Source organism: Martes martes, assembly GCF_963455335.1.
Source record: "Martes martes genome assembly, chromosome: 10".
NCBI classification, from domain to species: Eukaryota; Metazoa; Chordata; class Mammalia; order Carnivora; family Mustelidae; genus Martes; species Martes martes.
Window position 1 is genome coordinate 10,799,585 of NC_137898.1, and position 19,922 is coordinate 10,819,506.

General features: G+C 40.9%; 1 protein-coding gene across 1 annotated transcript; it reads right to left on the reverse strand.

Annotated features, from left to right (window-relative positions):
• Positions 1–3,191: 3,191 nt before the first annotated feature.
• Positions 3,192–19,653, reverse strand: LOC308350669 (membrane-spanning 4-domains subfamily A member 12-like; the record flags this gene model as incomplete). The annotated part of the gene is made up of 7 exons (XM_080816180.1): positions 3,192–3,346; positions 3,973–4,030; positions 9,060–9,170; positions 13,434–13,550; positions 15,102–15,158; positions 15,764–15,901; positions 19,420–19,653. The coding sequence occupies 7 exons, from the start codon at positions 19,651–19,653 to the stop codon at positions 3,192–3,194; spliced, it is 870 nt and encodes a 289-aa protein (XP_080672306.1).
• Positions 19,654–19,922: the final 269 nt, after the last annotated feature.

Here is a 19,922-nt window from a genome sequence, read left to right on the forward strand (position 1 = left end):
CATATATTAAACGGCACCTTTGAGAAATACCAAAGAAAGTGTACGGGCCTAAAGGCAACCAAGATTAATCATTCCGTCGTGCCCAAATAAAAGGCACAGAATTACAGAATTTATATATAAAGTAATGAGGAAGTCCTATCTAGTGTCACTTTTGAGAAAGAAAGGAAAATAATAAAAAATAATTAGTCCTTTTCTTTATGTATAAAATTTCCTCACAGTTGATAGTGGAAGCACCATGAGCAGAATATTTAGCATCCTATAGTCTCTCTCCTTCAGGCCCCCACCAAAACCACCCCAGGTGAAGTATTCATTGAAGTACCATGAAAAAACAGATTGTGTATGTGTTTAAAATTCTTTAGCCTAAATGGTAGAAGAAAATAAGAAATTCTACAGTATTATTTCTGGAGTAAATGAAGGTTAGAATTTTTTAGAAAAACATTCTACATTCAGTTACTCTAGAACCCACTGAGGTATCTGATTTTTGTTAAAAAAAAATAAATAAATAAAAAATAAAAATTAATAATTTGTTTCTATTCTCTGGTCCTTTCATCACTAATCAAAAAGCAGCTGCAGAACAAGCCCCTAGCCCTTATTCCCAACCCTATCCTCATTCCTTACACTTGCCCTAAGACACAGAAATTCTCAAACAGTCACAGAGAACTCATGTCTAGAAGCCACATCTCCATCTTTAGCAGGGATGCGACTTCTGTCTTCAGAATAAGGTTCAAACTCTTCAGCAGGGCCCATAAAGCCCTTCATGAGCTGTTCCCTGCCTACTTTCTCGGCCTCATCCCAGGCCCTTCTGCCCTAATAGCTCCAACAGCATCCTTCTTGGGGAAGTCTCCTCTCCTTGCTCCCCTACACTCCATCACAGTGTTGTCTATCTAACTCTGAATGATCAGATCTGGCTCCCAAGGCAGTGTCAGCTCCTGGAACCCAAGGAATTCATTTCCGCATGTCCAGGGCTAGTCCTGGGCTGCGACTGACGGACTCACACTTGGTGCACCAAGTGGACTGGACTGGGCGCACAGCGAGTGGCTGATGCCCAGCGTCTGCACAAGGATGGATGGGGCAGGAGAGGGAAGGTAGGGGGCCCCGAATTCTATTTCCGCGACCCTTTTTGGCTTTTAACACTTAAGAAATACCGTAAGCAAAGCGACATCATTACCCTTCATTGTACTTGTTCAAGGTCCTAAGGATCGAGTTACGCCCTTTTAGGTCCAGGTCCAGGCTCAGGGGGCGGAGTCCCCGCGCTGGATGGTCCCCTCGCCCAGGAGCGCTCCTCCAGCACCCCGTCCAGGTCCTTCTGCCAGTGCCCAGGCCCGGATCAAGAGGCAGATCTCCGGGGTAATGTCCTCAGGGCCAGATCACCAGACGCTGCCTGGCAAGCATCACTGAAGTTTCAAGGAGCCCAGGACCCAGCAGGCCCTCAGGCTCCTCAGGCCACGCGGGCCTCCAACGGCAGCAGCTGGGGCACTGTCTTGGTGCGCCTGCGCACCCACGCCTGCTACGTGACAGGGGTTGGGGGGCGTGTGCGCAGACTCACTAGGGCTTTGTGGACCACGTGGTCAGACTCACGTGAGAACTACGGCTTGGTGTCGGGAGAAATGGCTTCTCCAACTATCCGTTTGTGATGTCTGCCCTTCTGGTGCATTCGCCAGGGTCACTGATGAAAATTCGGTCCCTCACCTTCTCTGTCCTCAGAGGAAAATTGTAGTGCAGATGCCTTTTAGGAGGTGTAAATATTGAAAAACTTAGCTGAGTCCATGACTACCCTCCGCCCTTTTTGTTTGTTTGTTTTTTAAACATAAGGAGCCAAAGAAGGAAATTAATGAAGAGATTAGATGGCAAGACATCAGAAGGACTTTTTCATCCACCTGCTGAGGTGAGTCAGTGTTTCAGGTTAGACTTGGTATCAGTTTTCTATTTGATGTGCAGAGTCCTTAAAACAGTGTGTGTGAACAGATGTGTAAAGAAGCAGCGTCACTAGCCATTAGGGAGTTTGAAATTAAAACCACATTGAGATACCACCTTACACCAGTTAGAATGGCCAAAATTAGCAAGACAGGAAACAATGTGTGTTGGAGAGGATGTGGAGAAAGGGGAACCCTCTTACACTGTTGGTGGGAATGCAAGTTGGTGCAGCCACTTTGGAGAACAGTGTGGAGATTCCTCAAGAAATTAAAAATAGAGCTTCCCTATGACCCTGCAATTGCACTACTGGGTATTTACCCCAAAGATGCAGATGTAGTGAAAAGAAGGGCCATCTGTACCCCAATGTTTATAGCAGCAATGGCCACGGTCGCCAAGCTGTGGAGAGACACAAGATGCCCTTCAACGGACGAATGGATAGGGAAGATGTGGTCCATATACACTATGGAGTATTATGCCTCCATCAGAAAGAATGAATACCCAACTTTTGTAGCAACATGGATGGGACTGGAAGAGATTATGCTGAGTGAAATAAGTCAAGCAGAGTCAATTATCATATGATTTTGCTTATTTGTGGAGCATAAGGAATAACATGGAGGACATGGGGAGATGGAGAGGAGAAGGGAGTTGAGGGAAATTGGAAGGGGAGGTGAACCATAAGAGACTATGGACTCTGAAAAACAACCTGAGGGTTTTGAAGGGGCGTGGGGTGGGAGGTCGGGGAAGCCAGATGCTGGGTATTAAGGAGGGCACCTATTGCATGGAGCACTGGGTGTGGTGCAAAAACAATTAATACTGTTACGCTGAAAAGATATTAAAAAAATAAAAAATAATAATAATAAAAAAAGAAAAAAAAAGAAGTAGCGGTAGCAGCGGGCAGATACAGAAGGGTCCGATGTCGTAGATGAGGTGTTTGAGCAAACATTGATTCAAACTGAGAATGGTTGGGAACAGCTCATGAGTAGGTGCTAGGGGAAAGGTTTCTATCTAGAAGATGTGGAAGCAAAGCAAAGAAATTATAGTTTAGACAGCTGCCTTTCTTGAGCGCTGTGGTTGGTTGTTCTTAAGTTTAATTTTCTTAGGCTGGAGTACATTGATTCTGGCTTTGGTTTCAGTTTGCTCATGTAGGCTCTCAAGGCATTAGAGCCACTCTGGTCTAAAGGCCTCCTTGTGTAACTGCTTTCACACATTGGCTTATCTTATTTAAACTGCACCATTGTTATTACTTGAACTGGAGAAAATACGGACCCTTGGGGAGGTTAGGGATCTTGTTCATAGTCACACAGCTTATAAATGTGCAAGTTGGGGTTCTGACTCCGGTAGTCTAGCTCCAGAATCTGTACGCCTTTGCTTTCTTGGGCCTCCTTCAGGAAGAGCTGTGCTGTATGACTGTCGCAGAATTGTGTAAGGAATACTGTTGGTGAAATGACGAGGTCTGGGCATGGTTCTCAGCACAGTTCTGGCTGTGTGCACTCCATCGTACTACTCTTGGACTTTTGCTTTCTCTTCTGACTTACAGTGTAAGTCCTTGATGCTTCTGAAAATACTTATGCAACAGGATGCTCCGGAGTTGGGGGCTCTGATGCACAGGCCTTCAAGAATTCCTCAAGTTGTTTCATCTTCTCAGCTCGGGCACGATGTTTCTGGTGCCAGGATGCCAGGCTCAGGAGCACGCTCTTCACCCAATTTTGCAATCATTAAGCTTTTAATTGCCAGTACATCCATTTCAAAGACAGTCCTCTCAAATAAATGAATTGCCATCTGTATTATGCAGCTACTAACAAAACAACTAGAGAAAAAAGGGCCACTCCACCTCCAAAGTTTCCCTTTTAGAAAGTTCTCTGTGGTTAACATAGATAACTAATCACTTGAATGACCCCGCTTTTTCCTTCCTGTGCCTTAATTCCTGCTCTTATGTCTTAAATTCACCCATAAAGAGCAAACCCAAGAAACTGTAGGTACACTACCTTCAACCCTAATAAAGGTGGAACCCCAGGTTTGTACTTTCTCTCTGTCCCTCTCCCTTGCTACAGGACTTACTTGTAAGTAGTAAGTCCTGTCCTTCAAAGTTTCCTGATGGTTGTTGCTGAGGTGCAACCTACAATTACAGTAAGAACCACAAGGGTCAGTCCAACCACATCACTTGTTCCATAGGAGGCACATCTGTGGGGGCCACCATGAGTTGTAGGGCTCAGGTGAGGGCCTTAAGGCATTCAGGTCGATAGCATCACTGTCAATAGGCTGAGACCAATAGAACTAGACATTGCAGCTAGCATTCTCTGACTATATGAAGTAATATTTGGCCAAAAACTCTGTACCAGATCACAAGTGTGCTAAGTTTTTAGATGAGTGGCAGGAATTGTGAAAACAAAGTCAGATTGCGAGTCAGGTTTAAACTGGGTAGGCACCATGAGTGGAGAAAGAGATTGGTGGAACCCACTGAGGACAGGTGAGCCAGGTGCTATAACTGAGTAAAGGGATATGTCCATTTTTATTATTTATTATTATTTTTAAAGATTTTACTTATTTGAGAGAGAAATATTCATATTTCTTGAGTGAAGTCTTTGTACTCAAACCCAGCACTTATTACTTGTAAATAATAAGTACCTGCTGGTGGGGAGGGACAAAAGGAGAGGGAGAAGCAAACACCCTTCTGAACCAGGTACCCATAGTCACGGTCATCGTGGGGCAGGGATATTCAGTTTTCGAGTGAAGCCAGGGAACTGAGGAGTGGAGTAGAGGTGGTTTTGGGGAGAAGAGTGAACATTGCAAAAATATAAATTGCCTTGTCCAGAGGAAGGAAGTCTGGAGAGAGGAAGGCTTTGTTTGTTTTACTTGGAAAATGAAGGGAGAATGGCAAAAATTAGCCAGTTTTAAGAAAATGCTGATATCCACGTCCTCTCCATCCTGTGGGAATTAAGACACACTGGCAATGTGGCCACATTTGTCTGGCTTGGCCCCGATCTGCTCAAGTACCCTTCGGTTCTCTGCAAATCCCCACTTCCAGAGTACTTCTGGGAGTCCCTGGAATTTTCACATTGTTCTGTAGCACAGCAGCCACTTTCTGTCTGCATCTTTGTCTTCCCAGTCTATGCAGCTGCCTTTTTCAAGAAGGCTGCTTTGCCCTAGGTGCTGATGCCCCAATGCTTCTCAAGCTCCAAGGTCCTGGGGGTCCAGCAGCCTTGTATTTTCTTCACTCCTCCTCACAGAGCAGGAGCCTCATGATAGTCCATGTGCAAATGAGAACGCCCCTTTCTCCATGGGGATCAAGCCTGGTTTGACCAGGCAGGGAACTAGACTCCCATGTTCTGCTCTTTCAGTCTGAGCTTCAGATACTTGAACTCAAAGCTTCCTGCAGAATCTTTTCCTCTGATTCAGATCACTCCTACAAATAGAGGGCTGGGTACCCTTGGTACCTCCCTCCCAGTCACCCATATTTAGGACGAGTTTGGCCAGCATCTGCTCCATGGGACAAGGGGACAATTGTGACTGATTTTTAAAGGGATTTAACAAATGCAAAATATACTCTGGAAAAAGCTTTCAGAAAAGTGTAGGCCAGGCATGAATCAATGATATGTATGTATCTATGATGTGTTTGTAGATTCTGGAAAGATAACTCTGAACCCATGCATTTCATGATATCTTGACCTAAGTCTTAGAATTTAGAGTTGGCTGATGGTCTGGAGCCCTGGAAATCTAATAATAACCCATGTTTTTCTGAAGAGGGAAGACACTAAATACAGGATGTGCTTGGGTTTTCCTTGTGTGGTTTCAGTTATATTTCTTGAGTGAAGAGTTGGTACTTAAACCCAGCATTTATTACTTTTAAGTGAAAAAAGCATGTGTATACATTAAGATAAAGCCTGCTCTATCCTGTTTTATATTACCCTAATTAAAAAGTATGTAAAACCTTAATTTTAGGTAATAGCTTAGCATAGCGTTTGGTCACGAAGTAGTAATGTATTTTTTTGAGAAAATGAATGAATAAATGAGTAAGTTTTTAGATAAGCCAGAATGAAAATCCATAAAGCCTTCAATAATTTAGGATCAGTATTTTAAGTAATTTAGTATTTAGTATTAGTAATAAGCATGTGACTTCTATGCTGGAATATAGTATTTCTACTCGAGTCACTTTCTTAGGTCTTAGGTCACAGGTGCATTTTTAGAAAGCTTAGAAGATTTAACTTAAAATTAAACTCTGATTTTATTTTTCACAGGAAGTCTAACACTTAGATGACATAAGTATCCAAGGAATAGAATTTTTGTTTTTCTCAAGCACACAGAACAGTGCCCTATGGAGTAGGCACTCAATTAATTTTGATTAGTCAATGAATGAATACTTTCCCCAGTTGCATAAAAACATGATTGCATTGTTTGAAATGAATCCACTACATAAGAATATTATCCTTGGGACGCCTGGGTGGCTCAGTTGGTTGAGAGGCTGCCTTCGGCTCAGGTCATGATCCCAGGGTCTTGGGATCGAGTCCCACATCGGGCTCCTTGCTCGGTGGGGAGCCTGCTTCTCCCTCTGCCTGCCTCTCTGTCTGCCTGTGCTCACTCTCTCTGACAAATGAATGAATAAAATCTTTAAAAAAAAAAAAAGAATATTATCCTTACAGCATGGTTAAAATTGTAGAGGTAGGCAGTTTTGTTTTTTTACAGTGTAAAAAGCCTCAACTTAAAATACAAATCTTGGGTGGTTGAAACCCAAATCTATTAGCATCTTTTAACTCTCTAGCCAAAAGAGGAGTTGGGGGCCAAATCAATTGACGCTCTAGATATTGAGTTAAGGGACTCTCAGGTGAGATTAAAAGTCACAGGGTAACTTACAGGTGGCGAGTGCTGAAAGTAGTGGTATTATATTACTAAACCCCTTTTCTTCCATCAGAGAGTTAGGTAGTTCCTTCCACATTTACCACAGGTTTACTGTAGAGAAACATGTTTGTTTTCTTGTTTTGGAGCTACAAATCTCTGCTTCTATCCCAGACAATAAGAAGAGTGGCAGTAATGGTTAGGAGCACTACCTGAACTTGGGAGCCAGACTGCCTGGGTTCAAATTCATCCTTCAGTATTTGCTGACTGCTCATCCTAATGACAAGATTTAATCTCTCTGCTTCGGTTTTCTCATCTGGAAAGGATGCTGATTATAGTACTTGTTTCACAGGCATCTTGTGAGCACTAAGTGTATTAATGTATATAAGTGTTTAAGGATGTGCTCAGCACATAGAGTGGGCTAAATATTTGCTATTACCACTAGTACTACTACTAAAGTAAAATGAAAAATAGAATGTGTTCGATGGAAATTTATTTTAAAAATCAACTTTGCTAGAAATGCTTCTCTTCCATAAAGCAAGTCTTACTTTTTAAGTCATTTATGTGGATTTATAGTATGCCACTCCTACAGCCATTTTGGGAGTACTATTTAGTTCCTAGACCTTCAGACCATAGAGTATATGTCTTTACTTTCACTTAGCTGCCAAGCTTCATGGTGAAGGACACAGCATTCCTGATCACCCAAACTGCTAAATAGTTGGAACCCAGGCAGAGGAGGAAATTTGGAACTATGTAACATTCACCTGACATAATACATCTGCTTTCCCAGATACAGGAATTCCATTCTTCTCATCTGCCTTTTCCTTGATTTTGATTTATCTACCTACTCTTTCCCCATCTTTTTTGTCTCATTTGACTTTTAAAAATAACACTCAGGCTTCAAAAATGGGTAATACTTTGCTATTTCCAAACTGTTTTCACATAATGTTGTCTTATTTGATCTTTCCAACAGCTCTATGGAGAAAGGCAGATAACAATATTTGACCAATCTACCTGTAATACTTCTTTATTCTCTATTTCCATGGCTTATCCAACACCACCCTTTCTGTTCAATATTCTCATTCTACACATGGCCCCCAGCTTGGGCATGACCTCACTTCTGCTTTGATGGGGATGACACAAGCCATGATAATGGAGCCTCCTACATACTCTGTACCATCTCTGCAAACCCATTGATATTGGCAACAACAACATCTTCCTTTCTTTCTGTCATGCAGACAAACCATCCTTCCTCATGACTTAGGCCATGCCTTCCATATACACTTTTAATTTCTTGATACTTAGACTGCAATCATCCCTTTTCTCTCCTATATTAAGTAGCTTTCTAGTGTATCTGGATTGTTCCCATTGGCTTTTAAACATGCCCATGTTTTTTCCCATTTCAGAAACGAAACAGCCATAATCTGGATAAAACTCCCCCAGTGTACCATCCTTGGCCTGCTCTTGTCCCCTTGTGAATGAGTTTAATGAACATGAAAAATACTCTGTAAATAGCAAAGCTTTGTAGCTATCCAGGAGGCAGGGTTTGATGAAATCAACGTACAAAATACTGTGAGCCATTTTCAGTCTTCCGGTCATCCATCTCCCCAGCGTGGTAGTGGTATATAGGAAGAAACAGTGGCAGGGAAATACATGCAGTTATCATTAATGACAAACTAAGAAAAATCTCAAACACAGTCTTGAAAGATGAGCAATCATCGTGGACTGCAGAGACCAGCTTCTTAAGTTCCTGCAGAGCAGTTTAACTTCATGAGATTGCTTGCTGCTGCTTTTTGTTTTTAGCCAAATTCTTTTATATGATTTTTTAAAATTTATTTTAGGGGGAAGGGGAGCGTGTGTGCACAAGAGTGGGAAGGGTAGAAGGAGAGGGAGAGAGAATCTGAAGTTGACTCCACACTGAGTGCGAAGCCTGACATGAGGCTCCATCCCAGGATCACAACCTAAGTGGAAACCAAGAGTCGGATGCTCAACGGATTGCGCCACCGAGGCGCCTCTCCTTGTTGTGTTAAGTGGCATGAGTGAGGTGGCCATCATTTCTGGGAGGAGCTGAGAAAAGCCGTGGTTCCAAGGAACTGACTGTATACGCGTTGGGAATAACCAGGACAGGCTGGAATGAACAAAACAAGCAGTATTATTACTACAATCCTATTCCGTCCCATGCCCCACCCCGTCCCCACCCCATGACTCAAGGACAAAGTGCGCTCTTGTTAACCTGCAGTGGGACTTGGCTGACACTCGTCTGTATTTCCCCAGCACATACTCAGAGTATTTTACAGAGAAGAGGCCCGGCTCACCCTGTTGGTTTTGGTGATTGCTCGTTTGGCAAAATAGGCTGTAGTACAATTTGTGCAGAATTCCAAGAGAGAGAAGATAATCAGCATGGCTGCAGTTCCTTTCCCAGAAAGCTGAAATCAGGGAAAAACATACCAAAATTTTTACTAATCAAGAAGTCCTCACACAAGCTTCACAAAGTTTTTGACTCATCAAATGTGCCATTCTTCTGCTCAACTTACTCCACGATTGTTTCTCTATTATCATCAAATGCTTATTTCAGGGGAATGTGAATTAAGTTTGAATTTTCTTTAAAATGCCAGAAGAATTTCTTTTTCTCCACCAGACTATTTAGAAACATTATAAAGGAAGTACCCTTTTTTCCTTTGTGATGGCTTTCTTGTTTTTATAAAAATGTTACCTGCTTATTTAAAAAAAATCAAGCTATATAGAAAACAGTCTTCCCTAGGGGTGCCTGGGTGGCTCAGTGGGTTAAAGCCTCTGCCTTTGGCTCAGGTCATGATCCCAGGGTCCTGGGATGGAGCCTGGCATCGGGCTGTCTGCTCAGCGGGGAGCCTGCTTTCCCCCCTCTCTCTGCCTGCCTCTCTGTCTACTTGTGATCTCTGTCTGTCAAATAAATAAAATCTTAAAAAAAAAAAAGAGTCATCCCTGATGTCACTGCCTAGAAATAAGCAAAATTGAAATTTGTTGTCTATTATTCCCGATCTCTATGTAGAGGCTGAAAGACAGATAGAGAAATGGATGCATGGAGTGACGGCAAGAGAGGAAGCAGAACGAGAGAGGGGATGAGAGAAAGCAAGAGATAGAAACATTGTTCTTGAAGAATGGAATGGTTTTGTACTTGCTATTTTGAAGTAAAAGTATTACTTGATCTTTGAAAGAATAGAAATAGGTAAATTAAGTCTGCCAGAGTTAAAAGTTTAGGAATCCATGAAGAAGCTGAAGTAATTTTAAACCAAGTTTCCATTTTAGGCAGTATGAAGTGATTGCTATGAAAAATGAGGCAAGTGGTGCTCTCATTTGACATCTCTCTTTTCTTCCCTCTCTTTACCTTCCAGTTTTTGGTGATTTTGTAGTTTTTCATGTTTTCATGTTTTTTGGTGAAGGGTGCTGGGTGAACATTAAAAGCTTTATATTCACTTCTATAGCTGTCATTTCTCCAGTTGTTCAGTCTTACAGTCTTAGATGAATATTTAAATGGTCTCGTGTTCGCTTATCTCTACATAGTTTCTCCCTGCCTTTCTGACTCTTGATTTAATTTACCTCCTATGTGGTGGAATATTCTTTTTTTTTTTTTTAAGCACCAGTGTGTTATCATTGTTTACTGAGAGTATCTTGTTTGTTTTTTGTTTTTTTTTTTAAAGATTTTATTTATTTATTTGTTAGAGAGAGAGAGAAAGAGCGAGCGTGAGCACAGGCAGACAGAGCAGCAGGCAGACGCAGAGGCAGAGGCAGAGGGAGAAGCAGACTCCCCGCCGAGCAAGGAGCCTGATGCGGGACTCGATCCCAGGACACTAGGATCATGACCTGAGCCGAAGGCAGCCGCTTCACCATCTAAGCCACCCAGGCGTCCTGAGAGTGTCTTGTTTTTGCTTTTGTGCTTGTACAAGAATTTTATTGGATGTGTTATTCTTGAGTCACAGTTTCTGTTCATCAAAACTTTATGACATTGCTTCATTATTTGCCCCCATTGAATGTTGCTGTGGTGGGGACTGATTCATATTGATTTTTTTCCAGCTCATAGGTATTGGATTTTTCTCCCTAAAATCTTAAAGAATCCTTTGTTGTACTTTCTGTCATAACAAGGGTCTATATCTATACCTATGTCATTTATCTCCATTATTTTACCTTTCTCCCAGATAAGTTATTCTCTTTCAATGTACAAGTTCAGTAATTCTCTTATTTTAGGATCTTTTCAGTATTACTGGAATAATACTGAAAATTACTGGAATAATACTGAAAAAGTATACTTTTTTTCTGTACATTTGTTGGATTCTCTAACTCAGCGAAACCACTTATTATGTTGGATGAAACTTGCCTGTCTTCCATGTTTATCATTTTCTCTCTAGTTATTTAATATATTTGTCATTTTCTTCTGTGAAGACTGTGATTACAGTTTTTCTCTCTACCATTTTTACCTGAGTCCATTCTATCTCTTGCTGTGTGTGATTTCTTTACTAGATCTGTAACAGTGGTTTGAAGTACTCAGTTGATTTCTATAATACTGCAGTGTTCTTTTATTTCCTTCTGTCATTTTGTTTTCTTATTAATGATTTTCAATAGTATAAAATGCTCATGGGGAGTCTTCTATAGATAATTGGGTAATATTTCTTCCATTTTTTTAAATCTGTACCACTGACATGCTATGGTATAACATGGTTTGTCCTGCTACTTGATATTTCCTTTTGTTGTCTCTCCGTTAAGTTGAAAAATGTGTACCTATAATTGAATTGAATACCAGTTCCTGAAACCCAAGTGCTATGTCTGGGACATGTGGTAATCACAGACTAGAGTCACTGTTTCATAGGACAGGAATTTGAGCTAAAACTTGAGGGTGTGGCTTTCCAGATAGGTAAGGAATCTAACCATGATAATGAGGAAACTCAGTGTATTCCTGATTTATGTGACTCACATTCCCATCAAACCAGAGCACATCTTGTGAGGAAGATGGAAGGCACATGTGTTTGCATCCATTTTATCATCTGACATGTCTTTCATTCCAATCAGCTGAATTGTATCTTTTTCTCAGAATAAGTAATACGCATCTGAGAGTTTCCGCTGACCCATGGGAAGCTTAAGTCTTCTTTCCTTTTTCCTTCCCTTTATTTGGATAGTTTCCCTACCATTTTTTTTTTTCAATTTTCTTGTTCTTAAAGTGAATAACTATATACAGGCTTTACTTTTGTTTGGATATGGTATAGGCAAGTTTTCCTTGATTGTGTTTCTACTTAATTACATTGATTTTGTCTTTCTTGTTTCCAGTTTCAATTTCAGAGGCAAATACTGTTTTATGTTCATTTTACTGAATGTTAACCATGCAGCTGTAGCAGTGAAAGAGATGGCTTAGCTGTCACTGAGCACAATTCTTGCTATGGATGTAGACTTTGCTTTTTCTTTCTTTTGAGAAATGTCTATACTAAGACCTGCTACAAGGCCAGAGGTATATTCTGTTCCTATGGCTTTCTGCTCATTTCTCCACGTTGTCACGGTGTACTGAAAGATGTTAATTCTGGTGCCCTACTTTTCTTGAGGTCCTGGGGTGCCACACAAGGACTTTTGCCATTCAGGATTTGCTTTATACTTACTTACTTTCTTTCTTCCTTTTTTAAAAAAGATTTTATTTATTAGAGTGTGAGTGAGTGCATGAGCCGAGGGAGGGGAGAGGAAGAGGAACAAGCAGACTCGCAGCTGGGTGGTGAGCTGGATGCGAGCTCAGTCCTAGGATCCTGAGATCATGACCTGAGCCAAAATCAGATGCTTAACTAAGCCACCCAGATGCCCCTGCTTTATACTTTCTTAGAACTGACTGATTTCCACCTAAGTCTTCTTAGCTCCAGATTGGAGAGCCTTAGTGAGACTTGTCCGTATTTTTTGGTGTCCTGCTTTTCTTAGTTTTGTTTCTGGGGAATAAAAGACAGGATTAGGCAATGTACTTTCTTCTACCACGTCGAGACACAGCAGACTCATTTGGTTTTTTACTTGGATGCCAATTTAAAAGGTAGTTTTTGAGTAATTTTTGTTTTTTGGTTTGGTATTATAGAGGATAAATTTTGTGTTCTTGCTTCTTTCCTTCTTACTTACCAAGAAGTTGCCTCATATTCTTGCCTTCTTATAAGTGCTTCTGTACACTTTCTCTGCTCTTGGGGTAATTGTCAAAGTCTATGCTTTGCCTAATGTGATAATGAATGGACAGTTCTGTCTTGAGAACATTCAGAGGCATGTGTTTAATTTTGAAGTTACTTCATTCTTTGAGTTTCTCTAATAAAAGTGAAATGTCCTTGTTGTAGCCAGTTGCCCCTCATCCCATTCTTACTCTAAAATAAAACTATGCAATAACTTGATTATCTTATTTATACAGAGTTTAAAATCTTTGGAAAATTCTATCTGGGTATCTTTAAGTGTCCTTAGGTGTTTCCCCCTAATGTTCACGTGATTAACAGTGAGACCAATAAAGGATGTCCTTTCTGCCCCAGTTCATCTGTAGAGATAGCTCTCCCACTTTTTCTGCAGTCCTAGAGATCACATGATCAGGAATAGGGCTGGAATAGAAAAAGGGATTTTCCACTAGGGCTACTGTACAGTCATGAGAGGTAAAAAAAATGGACCCACTCTGTGAGAGTGGAGAGGAGGCACATGGTAGATCATGGGATACTTACAACTGCCCAGTAGTCCTGGTTGGGTAGGCCATTGATGCTCACATCCACCAGCAGCAGAATTACTCCAATGAAGGCAAAGATAGTACTGACAATGTTCATTCCTAAGCTGCTTTTGATCTAATGGAGATGACAGGAAAAATAAATCATATAGGAGAAAAAAATTAAATAAGTAATAAACAGTTAAATGTAATGGTTCTTAATCTTTGAAACCTTAAAAAAAAATTTTGAAGTTGAAATGACTTTTCTTCCTTTGCCTTTCTGAGTTTTCATGAAAACTACTCTGTATGCAGCCTAAATGTAGTATACTTCTGAAATCTGTAGAAAAATGTAAATAATACAAAGTAGAAGCTCATCTGTTGGGATTGCCTAAAAGCCTCACACACAATAACAATTTTTTTCCCTTTTAAAGTAATAAAACAACAAATAAACCATTAATGAGCATTTTTCTGTGACAGGCACTGTGTTTAAATCATTTAAATACAGTATCTCATGAAGCTCTTAAAACGACCATACGAGGTAATACTACATAGGATCCAGTTTTATAGATGGAAAAGCAAGTATGCAAAAACGTCTTTGCTGATAAGATTAGAAATTGATGAAAACCCTGAAGTCTTTCTAGGGACTAGGTTAAAAAATCCAGATTTAGAATGAGGAGCTCATTAGGCTTTTGTGAGTAGAAGTATAGGGTAGAGTATAAAACTTTCTTGTTTCTACAAGAAGATTTTGACACATATTGTGCTGGGACAACATCAGAAGGATCAGTAAATCATCCAGAGAAAGGATAATCTACTTTTTTTTTTTTTAAATTACAACAGAAGTGGTTAATTGGGATTATGCTGATTTAGTTTAGTTTAGCCTGGTCTTTAGTCTAGTCTCTAGTTTAGTGTTTAGTGTCTAGTTTAGTGTCTGTTCTAGCCTCTAGTCTAGTCTCTGGTATCTAGGAGAACATGAACAGCGTAATTCTGTGTTCCCATTTTTCCATTCTTTCCTCTTGTGCTAGAGTAAATCTAATCTTGAAACCACCTCTGCTCTAGTTGTCACTATTTCTTGGCAAATCATTTTCTTTCTCCTGTTTCAGAAGTAGACCAGGAAATTGTAAAAGTTGGAGAGCTGTGACCAAGAGAATTGAGAGACCTGTCTCAGTGATTATTTTTATAAACTCTTTTGTGTCCCGGTTGGTGCTTTTAGTGATGATTTAACATACTGTAAAACAAAAGTCAAATCTGAGTAAAAATAGGAGATATGTGCAAATAAAAAAACAAAAATACAAACCAAGGCAGAACTGAGAAATGGCAAATGAATAATAGAGTCTTTGATAGTGAAGTGGCAGGTGGGTATTTCCTGGCTCCTATATTCTGCTTTGGGCTTCCCCTAATTCAGTGTGACCCAACTGAGCCAGGTAGCCTTTAGGGTAAAGCTCAACAACCTTATCTATACCACTTCTCACTTTTGTGATTAAAGAGTCAGAAGGTGGGACTCTTCCATTTCCGAGGGGCAAATTTTGTGGACCATGCTGAGGCACACATACCATGGAGGCAATCGATAGAAATAGTTTTGGGAAAAAGTGCTCCCCTTTGCATTTGCTGACTCCACTTTCTCAATTTTCCTCTCCAAATCAATTAAATGAATCTTCAGAAGAGTTGAATAAGTAGAGACATTCTGACTTACCAGACTAGGAGAAAGCTTCTTGGACGCCAGTATAGAGAGAGTACCCGTAGCAATGAACTGTAGAAACACAGACACATTTATGTGTAAAAGATGGGTTCTTCAGTCCTGGGAGCTTTTCTCTTTGTAGGAAAGACTGGTCTATTTATATTCATCTAGTTTACCTCTAAAAAATTCCTCTCATATTTCTCCATTTTTCTGGAGAAATCTTCAGACATTATGTCCATTTGACTTCTACCTTTTTTTCTCCCCTTATTTTGTCACATGTAAGGAGCTCATTCTTTTGTGAGCTTACCTTGTGCTGATGGTCTGTGAACTCATAGCTCAGTCTTTTGTCATTATCACTTGCATAGTTTTAATCATGCTCCCCATCACCTCCTTTTGCCTCTCTCTACCCAATGCATACATTTCCATCTTAAATGTAATCAGGAACTAAAACTTTGGCTTCTTGGTTACTGGATCAGAGTAAACTTGAGGGTATGAGTTTAAGCTGCAAGTTAAAATGGAGAATAGAAACTGTCCCTTATTTATACCAACCAGAGCTGTTATTTCTCAATTTTTCAGCTCATCAGATGTGAGGCTGATCAGAAAATGAGTTGTGCATAGGCTAGGGGTAGCTGTCCTCAATAAACTGAGATGGAGAAGTGTTGTAGCAGCTTACTCACAGAGATGCCACCCCAGAATGGATATCCACTAATAACAGCAAGGGAAGCAAATCCCAAAACTGATCCATAAACGGTGTTCATGAAACCTAAGATAGTTCCGAAACCAATGTGCATCAGTCCAATCATGATCTGGATTGCCTGAAAAAAGAAAACAGACATTTTAAAGTTGTTTCTTCATTTGCAGTCACTAATGAGACATTACTGACACTGCTGCTGCTGCTTATTTATTGTCCCCTCTGTCAAGATCCACGAATGTCCTTTTAGGCATTCATACCTTTATAGCAGGAGGTGAGGCATGAAGATTTTGGTGTACACTGGCACCAGGCCCTCCTTGTGGGCCTCGTTTGAGGTGTTTGGGGTGGTTTGTAAGGGTGGCCAAAGAGAGCTCTTCAGAAGGGGCTACTGATTAAGCATGCATTGGTGTCCCCGAAGAGCCTCTAAAAGACTCTCTGAAAAAATGCTTTAACTGTGACTTTGCTGGCTGTTTCAGACGGACCTGTTCTTTGCTTGGGAGATCCCAGTTATGGGGAAAATATCATGAAGGAAGTCTCAAGGGGTTTACGGGGCATTAACTACATGTTTGAGAGTAATCTCAACACTTCACATTTATTATTTCATGTAATCTTCCCAGCTGCTGGATAGAGACACAGAGATGCCTGTTTCCGTCTTCTCAGGCTGCTACAAGAAAGTATTGCGCTACCGTCTGGGTAGCTTATAAACAATAGAAATGTTTTTGCTGCAGTTTCTGAGGCTGGGAGGTTCTAAGTTCAAAGTACCAGCATGGTTGCCTTCTGGTGAGGGCCCTCCCCCGGTTCCTAACGGTGCCTCCTCACTGTGTTCTCACATAATGGAGAAGGGCTCACGATCTCTCAGGAGCCTCTTTCATACACCCATTCCTGAGAGCTCCACCTTCTATTAGTAAGTACCTCCTCAAGGCCCATGTCTTAATACTATCATTGTTAGGGTTAGGATTTCAACATAGGAGTTTTGAGAGGTCATTCAGAGCATAGCAGTGTCCATACGATTACTGAGGGGCAGCAAATTGATTCCAGAACCCATGCCTTTTAACTATTAAATACGGCTTTCCCTCAGGCTTAGCTCCAGCTCATCCATGAAGTTGTCTTGATTATATTAGTCAATTTAAGCCTTCTTTTCTCTTTCTAAATTTCTTTTTTATCTTATGTAAATTAGATGTCTTATCACTTGATTTTGTAAAAATTTATATTGTTCTTTTTTTTAATTGCAGGCATGCAAATATTTTCTTATTGGCCAAGACATATTCTCAAAGACAGGATATATTTTGTACCTCTTAGGGCACCTTCCTTCATCCTGAAGAAACATATTTGTGACAAATAAGTGCTTCTAGTTTGGGCCAGAAGCTAACTGTAGGTTTACCATTGGTTTCTTCCCAAGCTTACATCTTATCTGTCCACGAGATTGCAAATACAAACATTGCTGTGTTTATTTCTTTAATAACCTGCTATTGAATGCAGTTAAGTTACTAAGCTGAAACAGAGTTGGAAAAAAATCATAGCTTCCTAAATAATGCTAAAAGATTAATATTTTCTTTGAGCAATGAATTTCTTTGAAAATAATAAAAACTATGAATCTTCTTGAAAAACTCTTGTCACACGTTCATACAGACACATAAAATCTTGTTACACATCTGTACATACACACACAGCACTGTTGCATAGGACTTCAGATGTGTCACAGGCTAACGCCAGTCATGGATCTCAGTTGAAGAACTCCTGAATTAGGCATTATAATCGGTGGTTACAAGCTCTTTCTTAGAGCAGCATTTCAGTCATCTGGCCACAGGCTTCTTATTCTCATCCTTGCCTTCATCTTGATGGCAGTTAGATACCAGATTAGTATTGGCTTACTTTTCTCCTAGTATAACGCTGGCTCTACCATTTACTGACCAAACTTGCCTGCAGGCCAGACAGGAATTTGGAGTTTTGGCCACTGAACCACTTTGAGTTCTGAATCAATTAAGGCGGATGCTCCCCATCCTACCACCCAAGGTCCCTGCATTGTTGTGGTGACTGGGAGCTACCAATAGCATAAGTGCACAATCTTTAGGGAGAAGTAGCTTCTGCCAGCTGGAACTTTTAAAAACAAAATGGCATCCATCACTTTCAAGTGCTGTTCTTGAGTACCTCTTTGTTCCCAGGCAGAATGCTCCAGTGTTAGAGTACAAGCCAAGACTTCTGTCTCCCAGGCCTCACAAGGTCTGGACCCCACCCTTCCTCTGCCCTCCTCGAGGCTACAACCTCCCTCCATCATATTGTTCTACTTTACTGGCCTCCTGCCTGTTCTTCAAACACAGCACCCACATTTTCCTCTAACGATCCTCCCAACTTTACCCGGAAGCTCTTGCCCTGGTATCTGCATGGCTTGCTCCTCCCTTCATGTCTTTGCTCAAATGTCATCTTCTAAGGAAAGCCTCCTCTGATCAACTTGAAATTGCTACTCATACCCTTCACTGCCCGGTACTAACCAGCCATTTTACACTTCTTTATTCTGTCCACATCATTTATCACCTTCTAACACATCATGTACTTTAGTTCTGTTTTATGTGTGTCGTCTGAGCCTGCAATTCTGATCTAGATGAGGGCAGTGATCGTGCCTGTTTTGTTCTCTGTAGTATTCCTAACACCTGTGTGGGGTTGGCTTTGTGGGGTCCCAGTTTGTCCCTTTGCTCAGTGGGAGCAGGGGATTTCCTTTCTCTGCCAGGAGGAGAATCAAAGGGCCACCCCCCCCCCCCACACACACACACAGCCTAGATCTGTCTGCTAGAGAGTGCGATGTTTATTTTTACTTTTCTAAAGTGGTGAAACCTGAAGTAGGTAGTAAGATGGCTGGACGAGTTTCTGGTACGTAAGTGGCACTCAGTATAACCTACTGAATGCTCTAGCAGAGAAGTTAGAACTGCACACAGGAAAGACAGTACGGTGGGGTGGAATTGTTAGTGGCATGAATGAGGTATCTGGAAAGCACAGCAAAAACTAACAGTCCTCTCTGTGCAGGTGGAATCTTCATCTACAAGTAGGGCATGTCTTACAATACTTACATAAACAAGATTATGAGTGTTTGAAGTGCCCTTTGTAGAAGTAGCATGGCGGTTAAGTCATAACGTCTGCACAGGCCCTGGGTGAAAGGCACAGCAGATGGAATGGCCATGAATTTTTCCCCACCCAGTTTCCCCAGACTGCCCATTTATAGTTGCTTCTGTTTTTAAGGCAGCTGTCCATGTTCATTTTAATGTGAATTCACCTGTATACACAAATACCAGGCTTGCAACTAATCTGAGATGGGATCGAGGGTGCCCAAAGTGTCCTTTGCAGAAGTGAGATCAAGCTAGAAGTAGCAGTGTTCCCATAATGTCAGTGTTACTGAATCATCCTGCTAGGAAGAGTACTTTGTCACCTGTTAGAGTCTTGCTTGAATCTAAAATAAATTGAACTCAGGGTAAAGTCTATATGCAGATGAATTATTTCTGCCTTAAAGGGACACAGTTTCCAGTAATGTTCAGAACTTTTTAATGATTGGATGTAGGTTATGAGATCATAAATTTTTCTCCACCTATTACTTATAGGTACAATATAACCTTGCAAATGCAAAATTAAAATTCTCATAGTAAGTAGACTTACCCCTAATATCTTTGCTTCTTCTCTAAAGTTTGTGATTGCTGTTCCTATAGCTGGGTTTACCACCTGTGTATTTCCTTGACCTTGATGACTGTTGGTGATGATTCCTGGAGACCCGAGGAAGGGAGGCTGGCCACTCTGAGCTTGGTTTCCCAGGTGTATGAAACCCACAGGTTGTTGAAACCCAGGAGCCATGATGCTGTTTGGCGGGTAAGGATTGAGTACGGTTTCATACATTCGGGGCTGGGTTGTTGCCTGGAATGACATCACTGTGTCCTAAGTACTATAAAAACATAACAAACTGATTAGTTTACCCACAAAGAAAGTTAAAGAAAATCTTGTCAAATGTCAAATACTATGTAAATACTATAGAGCAAGTGAGCAAACAATGCGCAATGATGACCAATGTAAACATGAACCTCTTTAGACTTTGGAATCTGTATACCCTGCAGTTCAAAGGAGGTGAAAGAGGGAAGACAGGAGCGACTTTATTTTCCAGTTCCTAT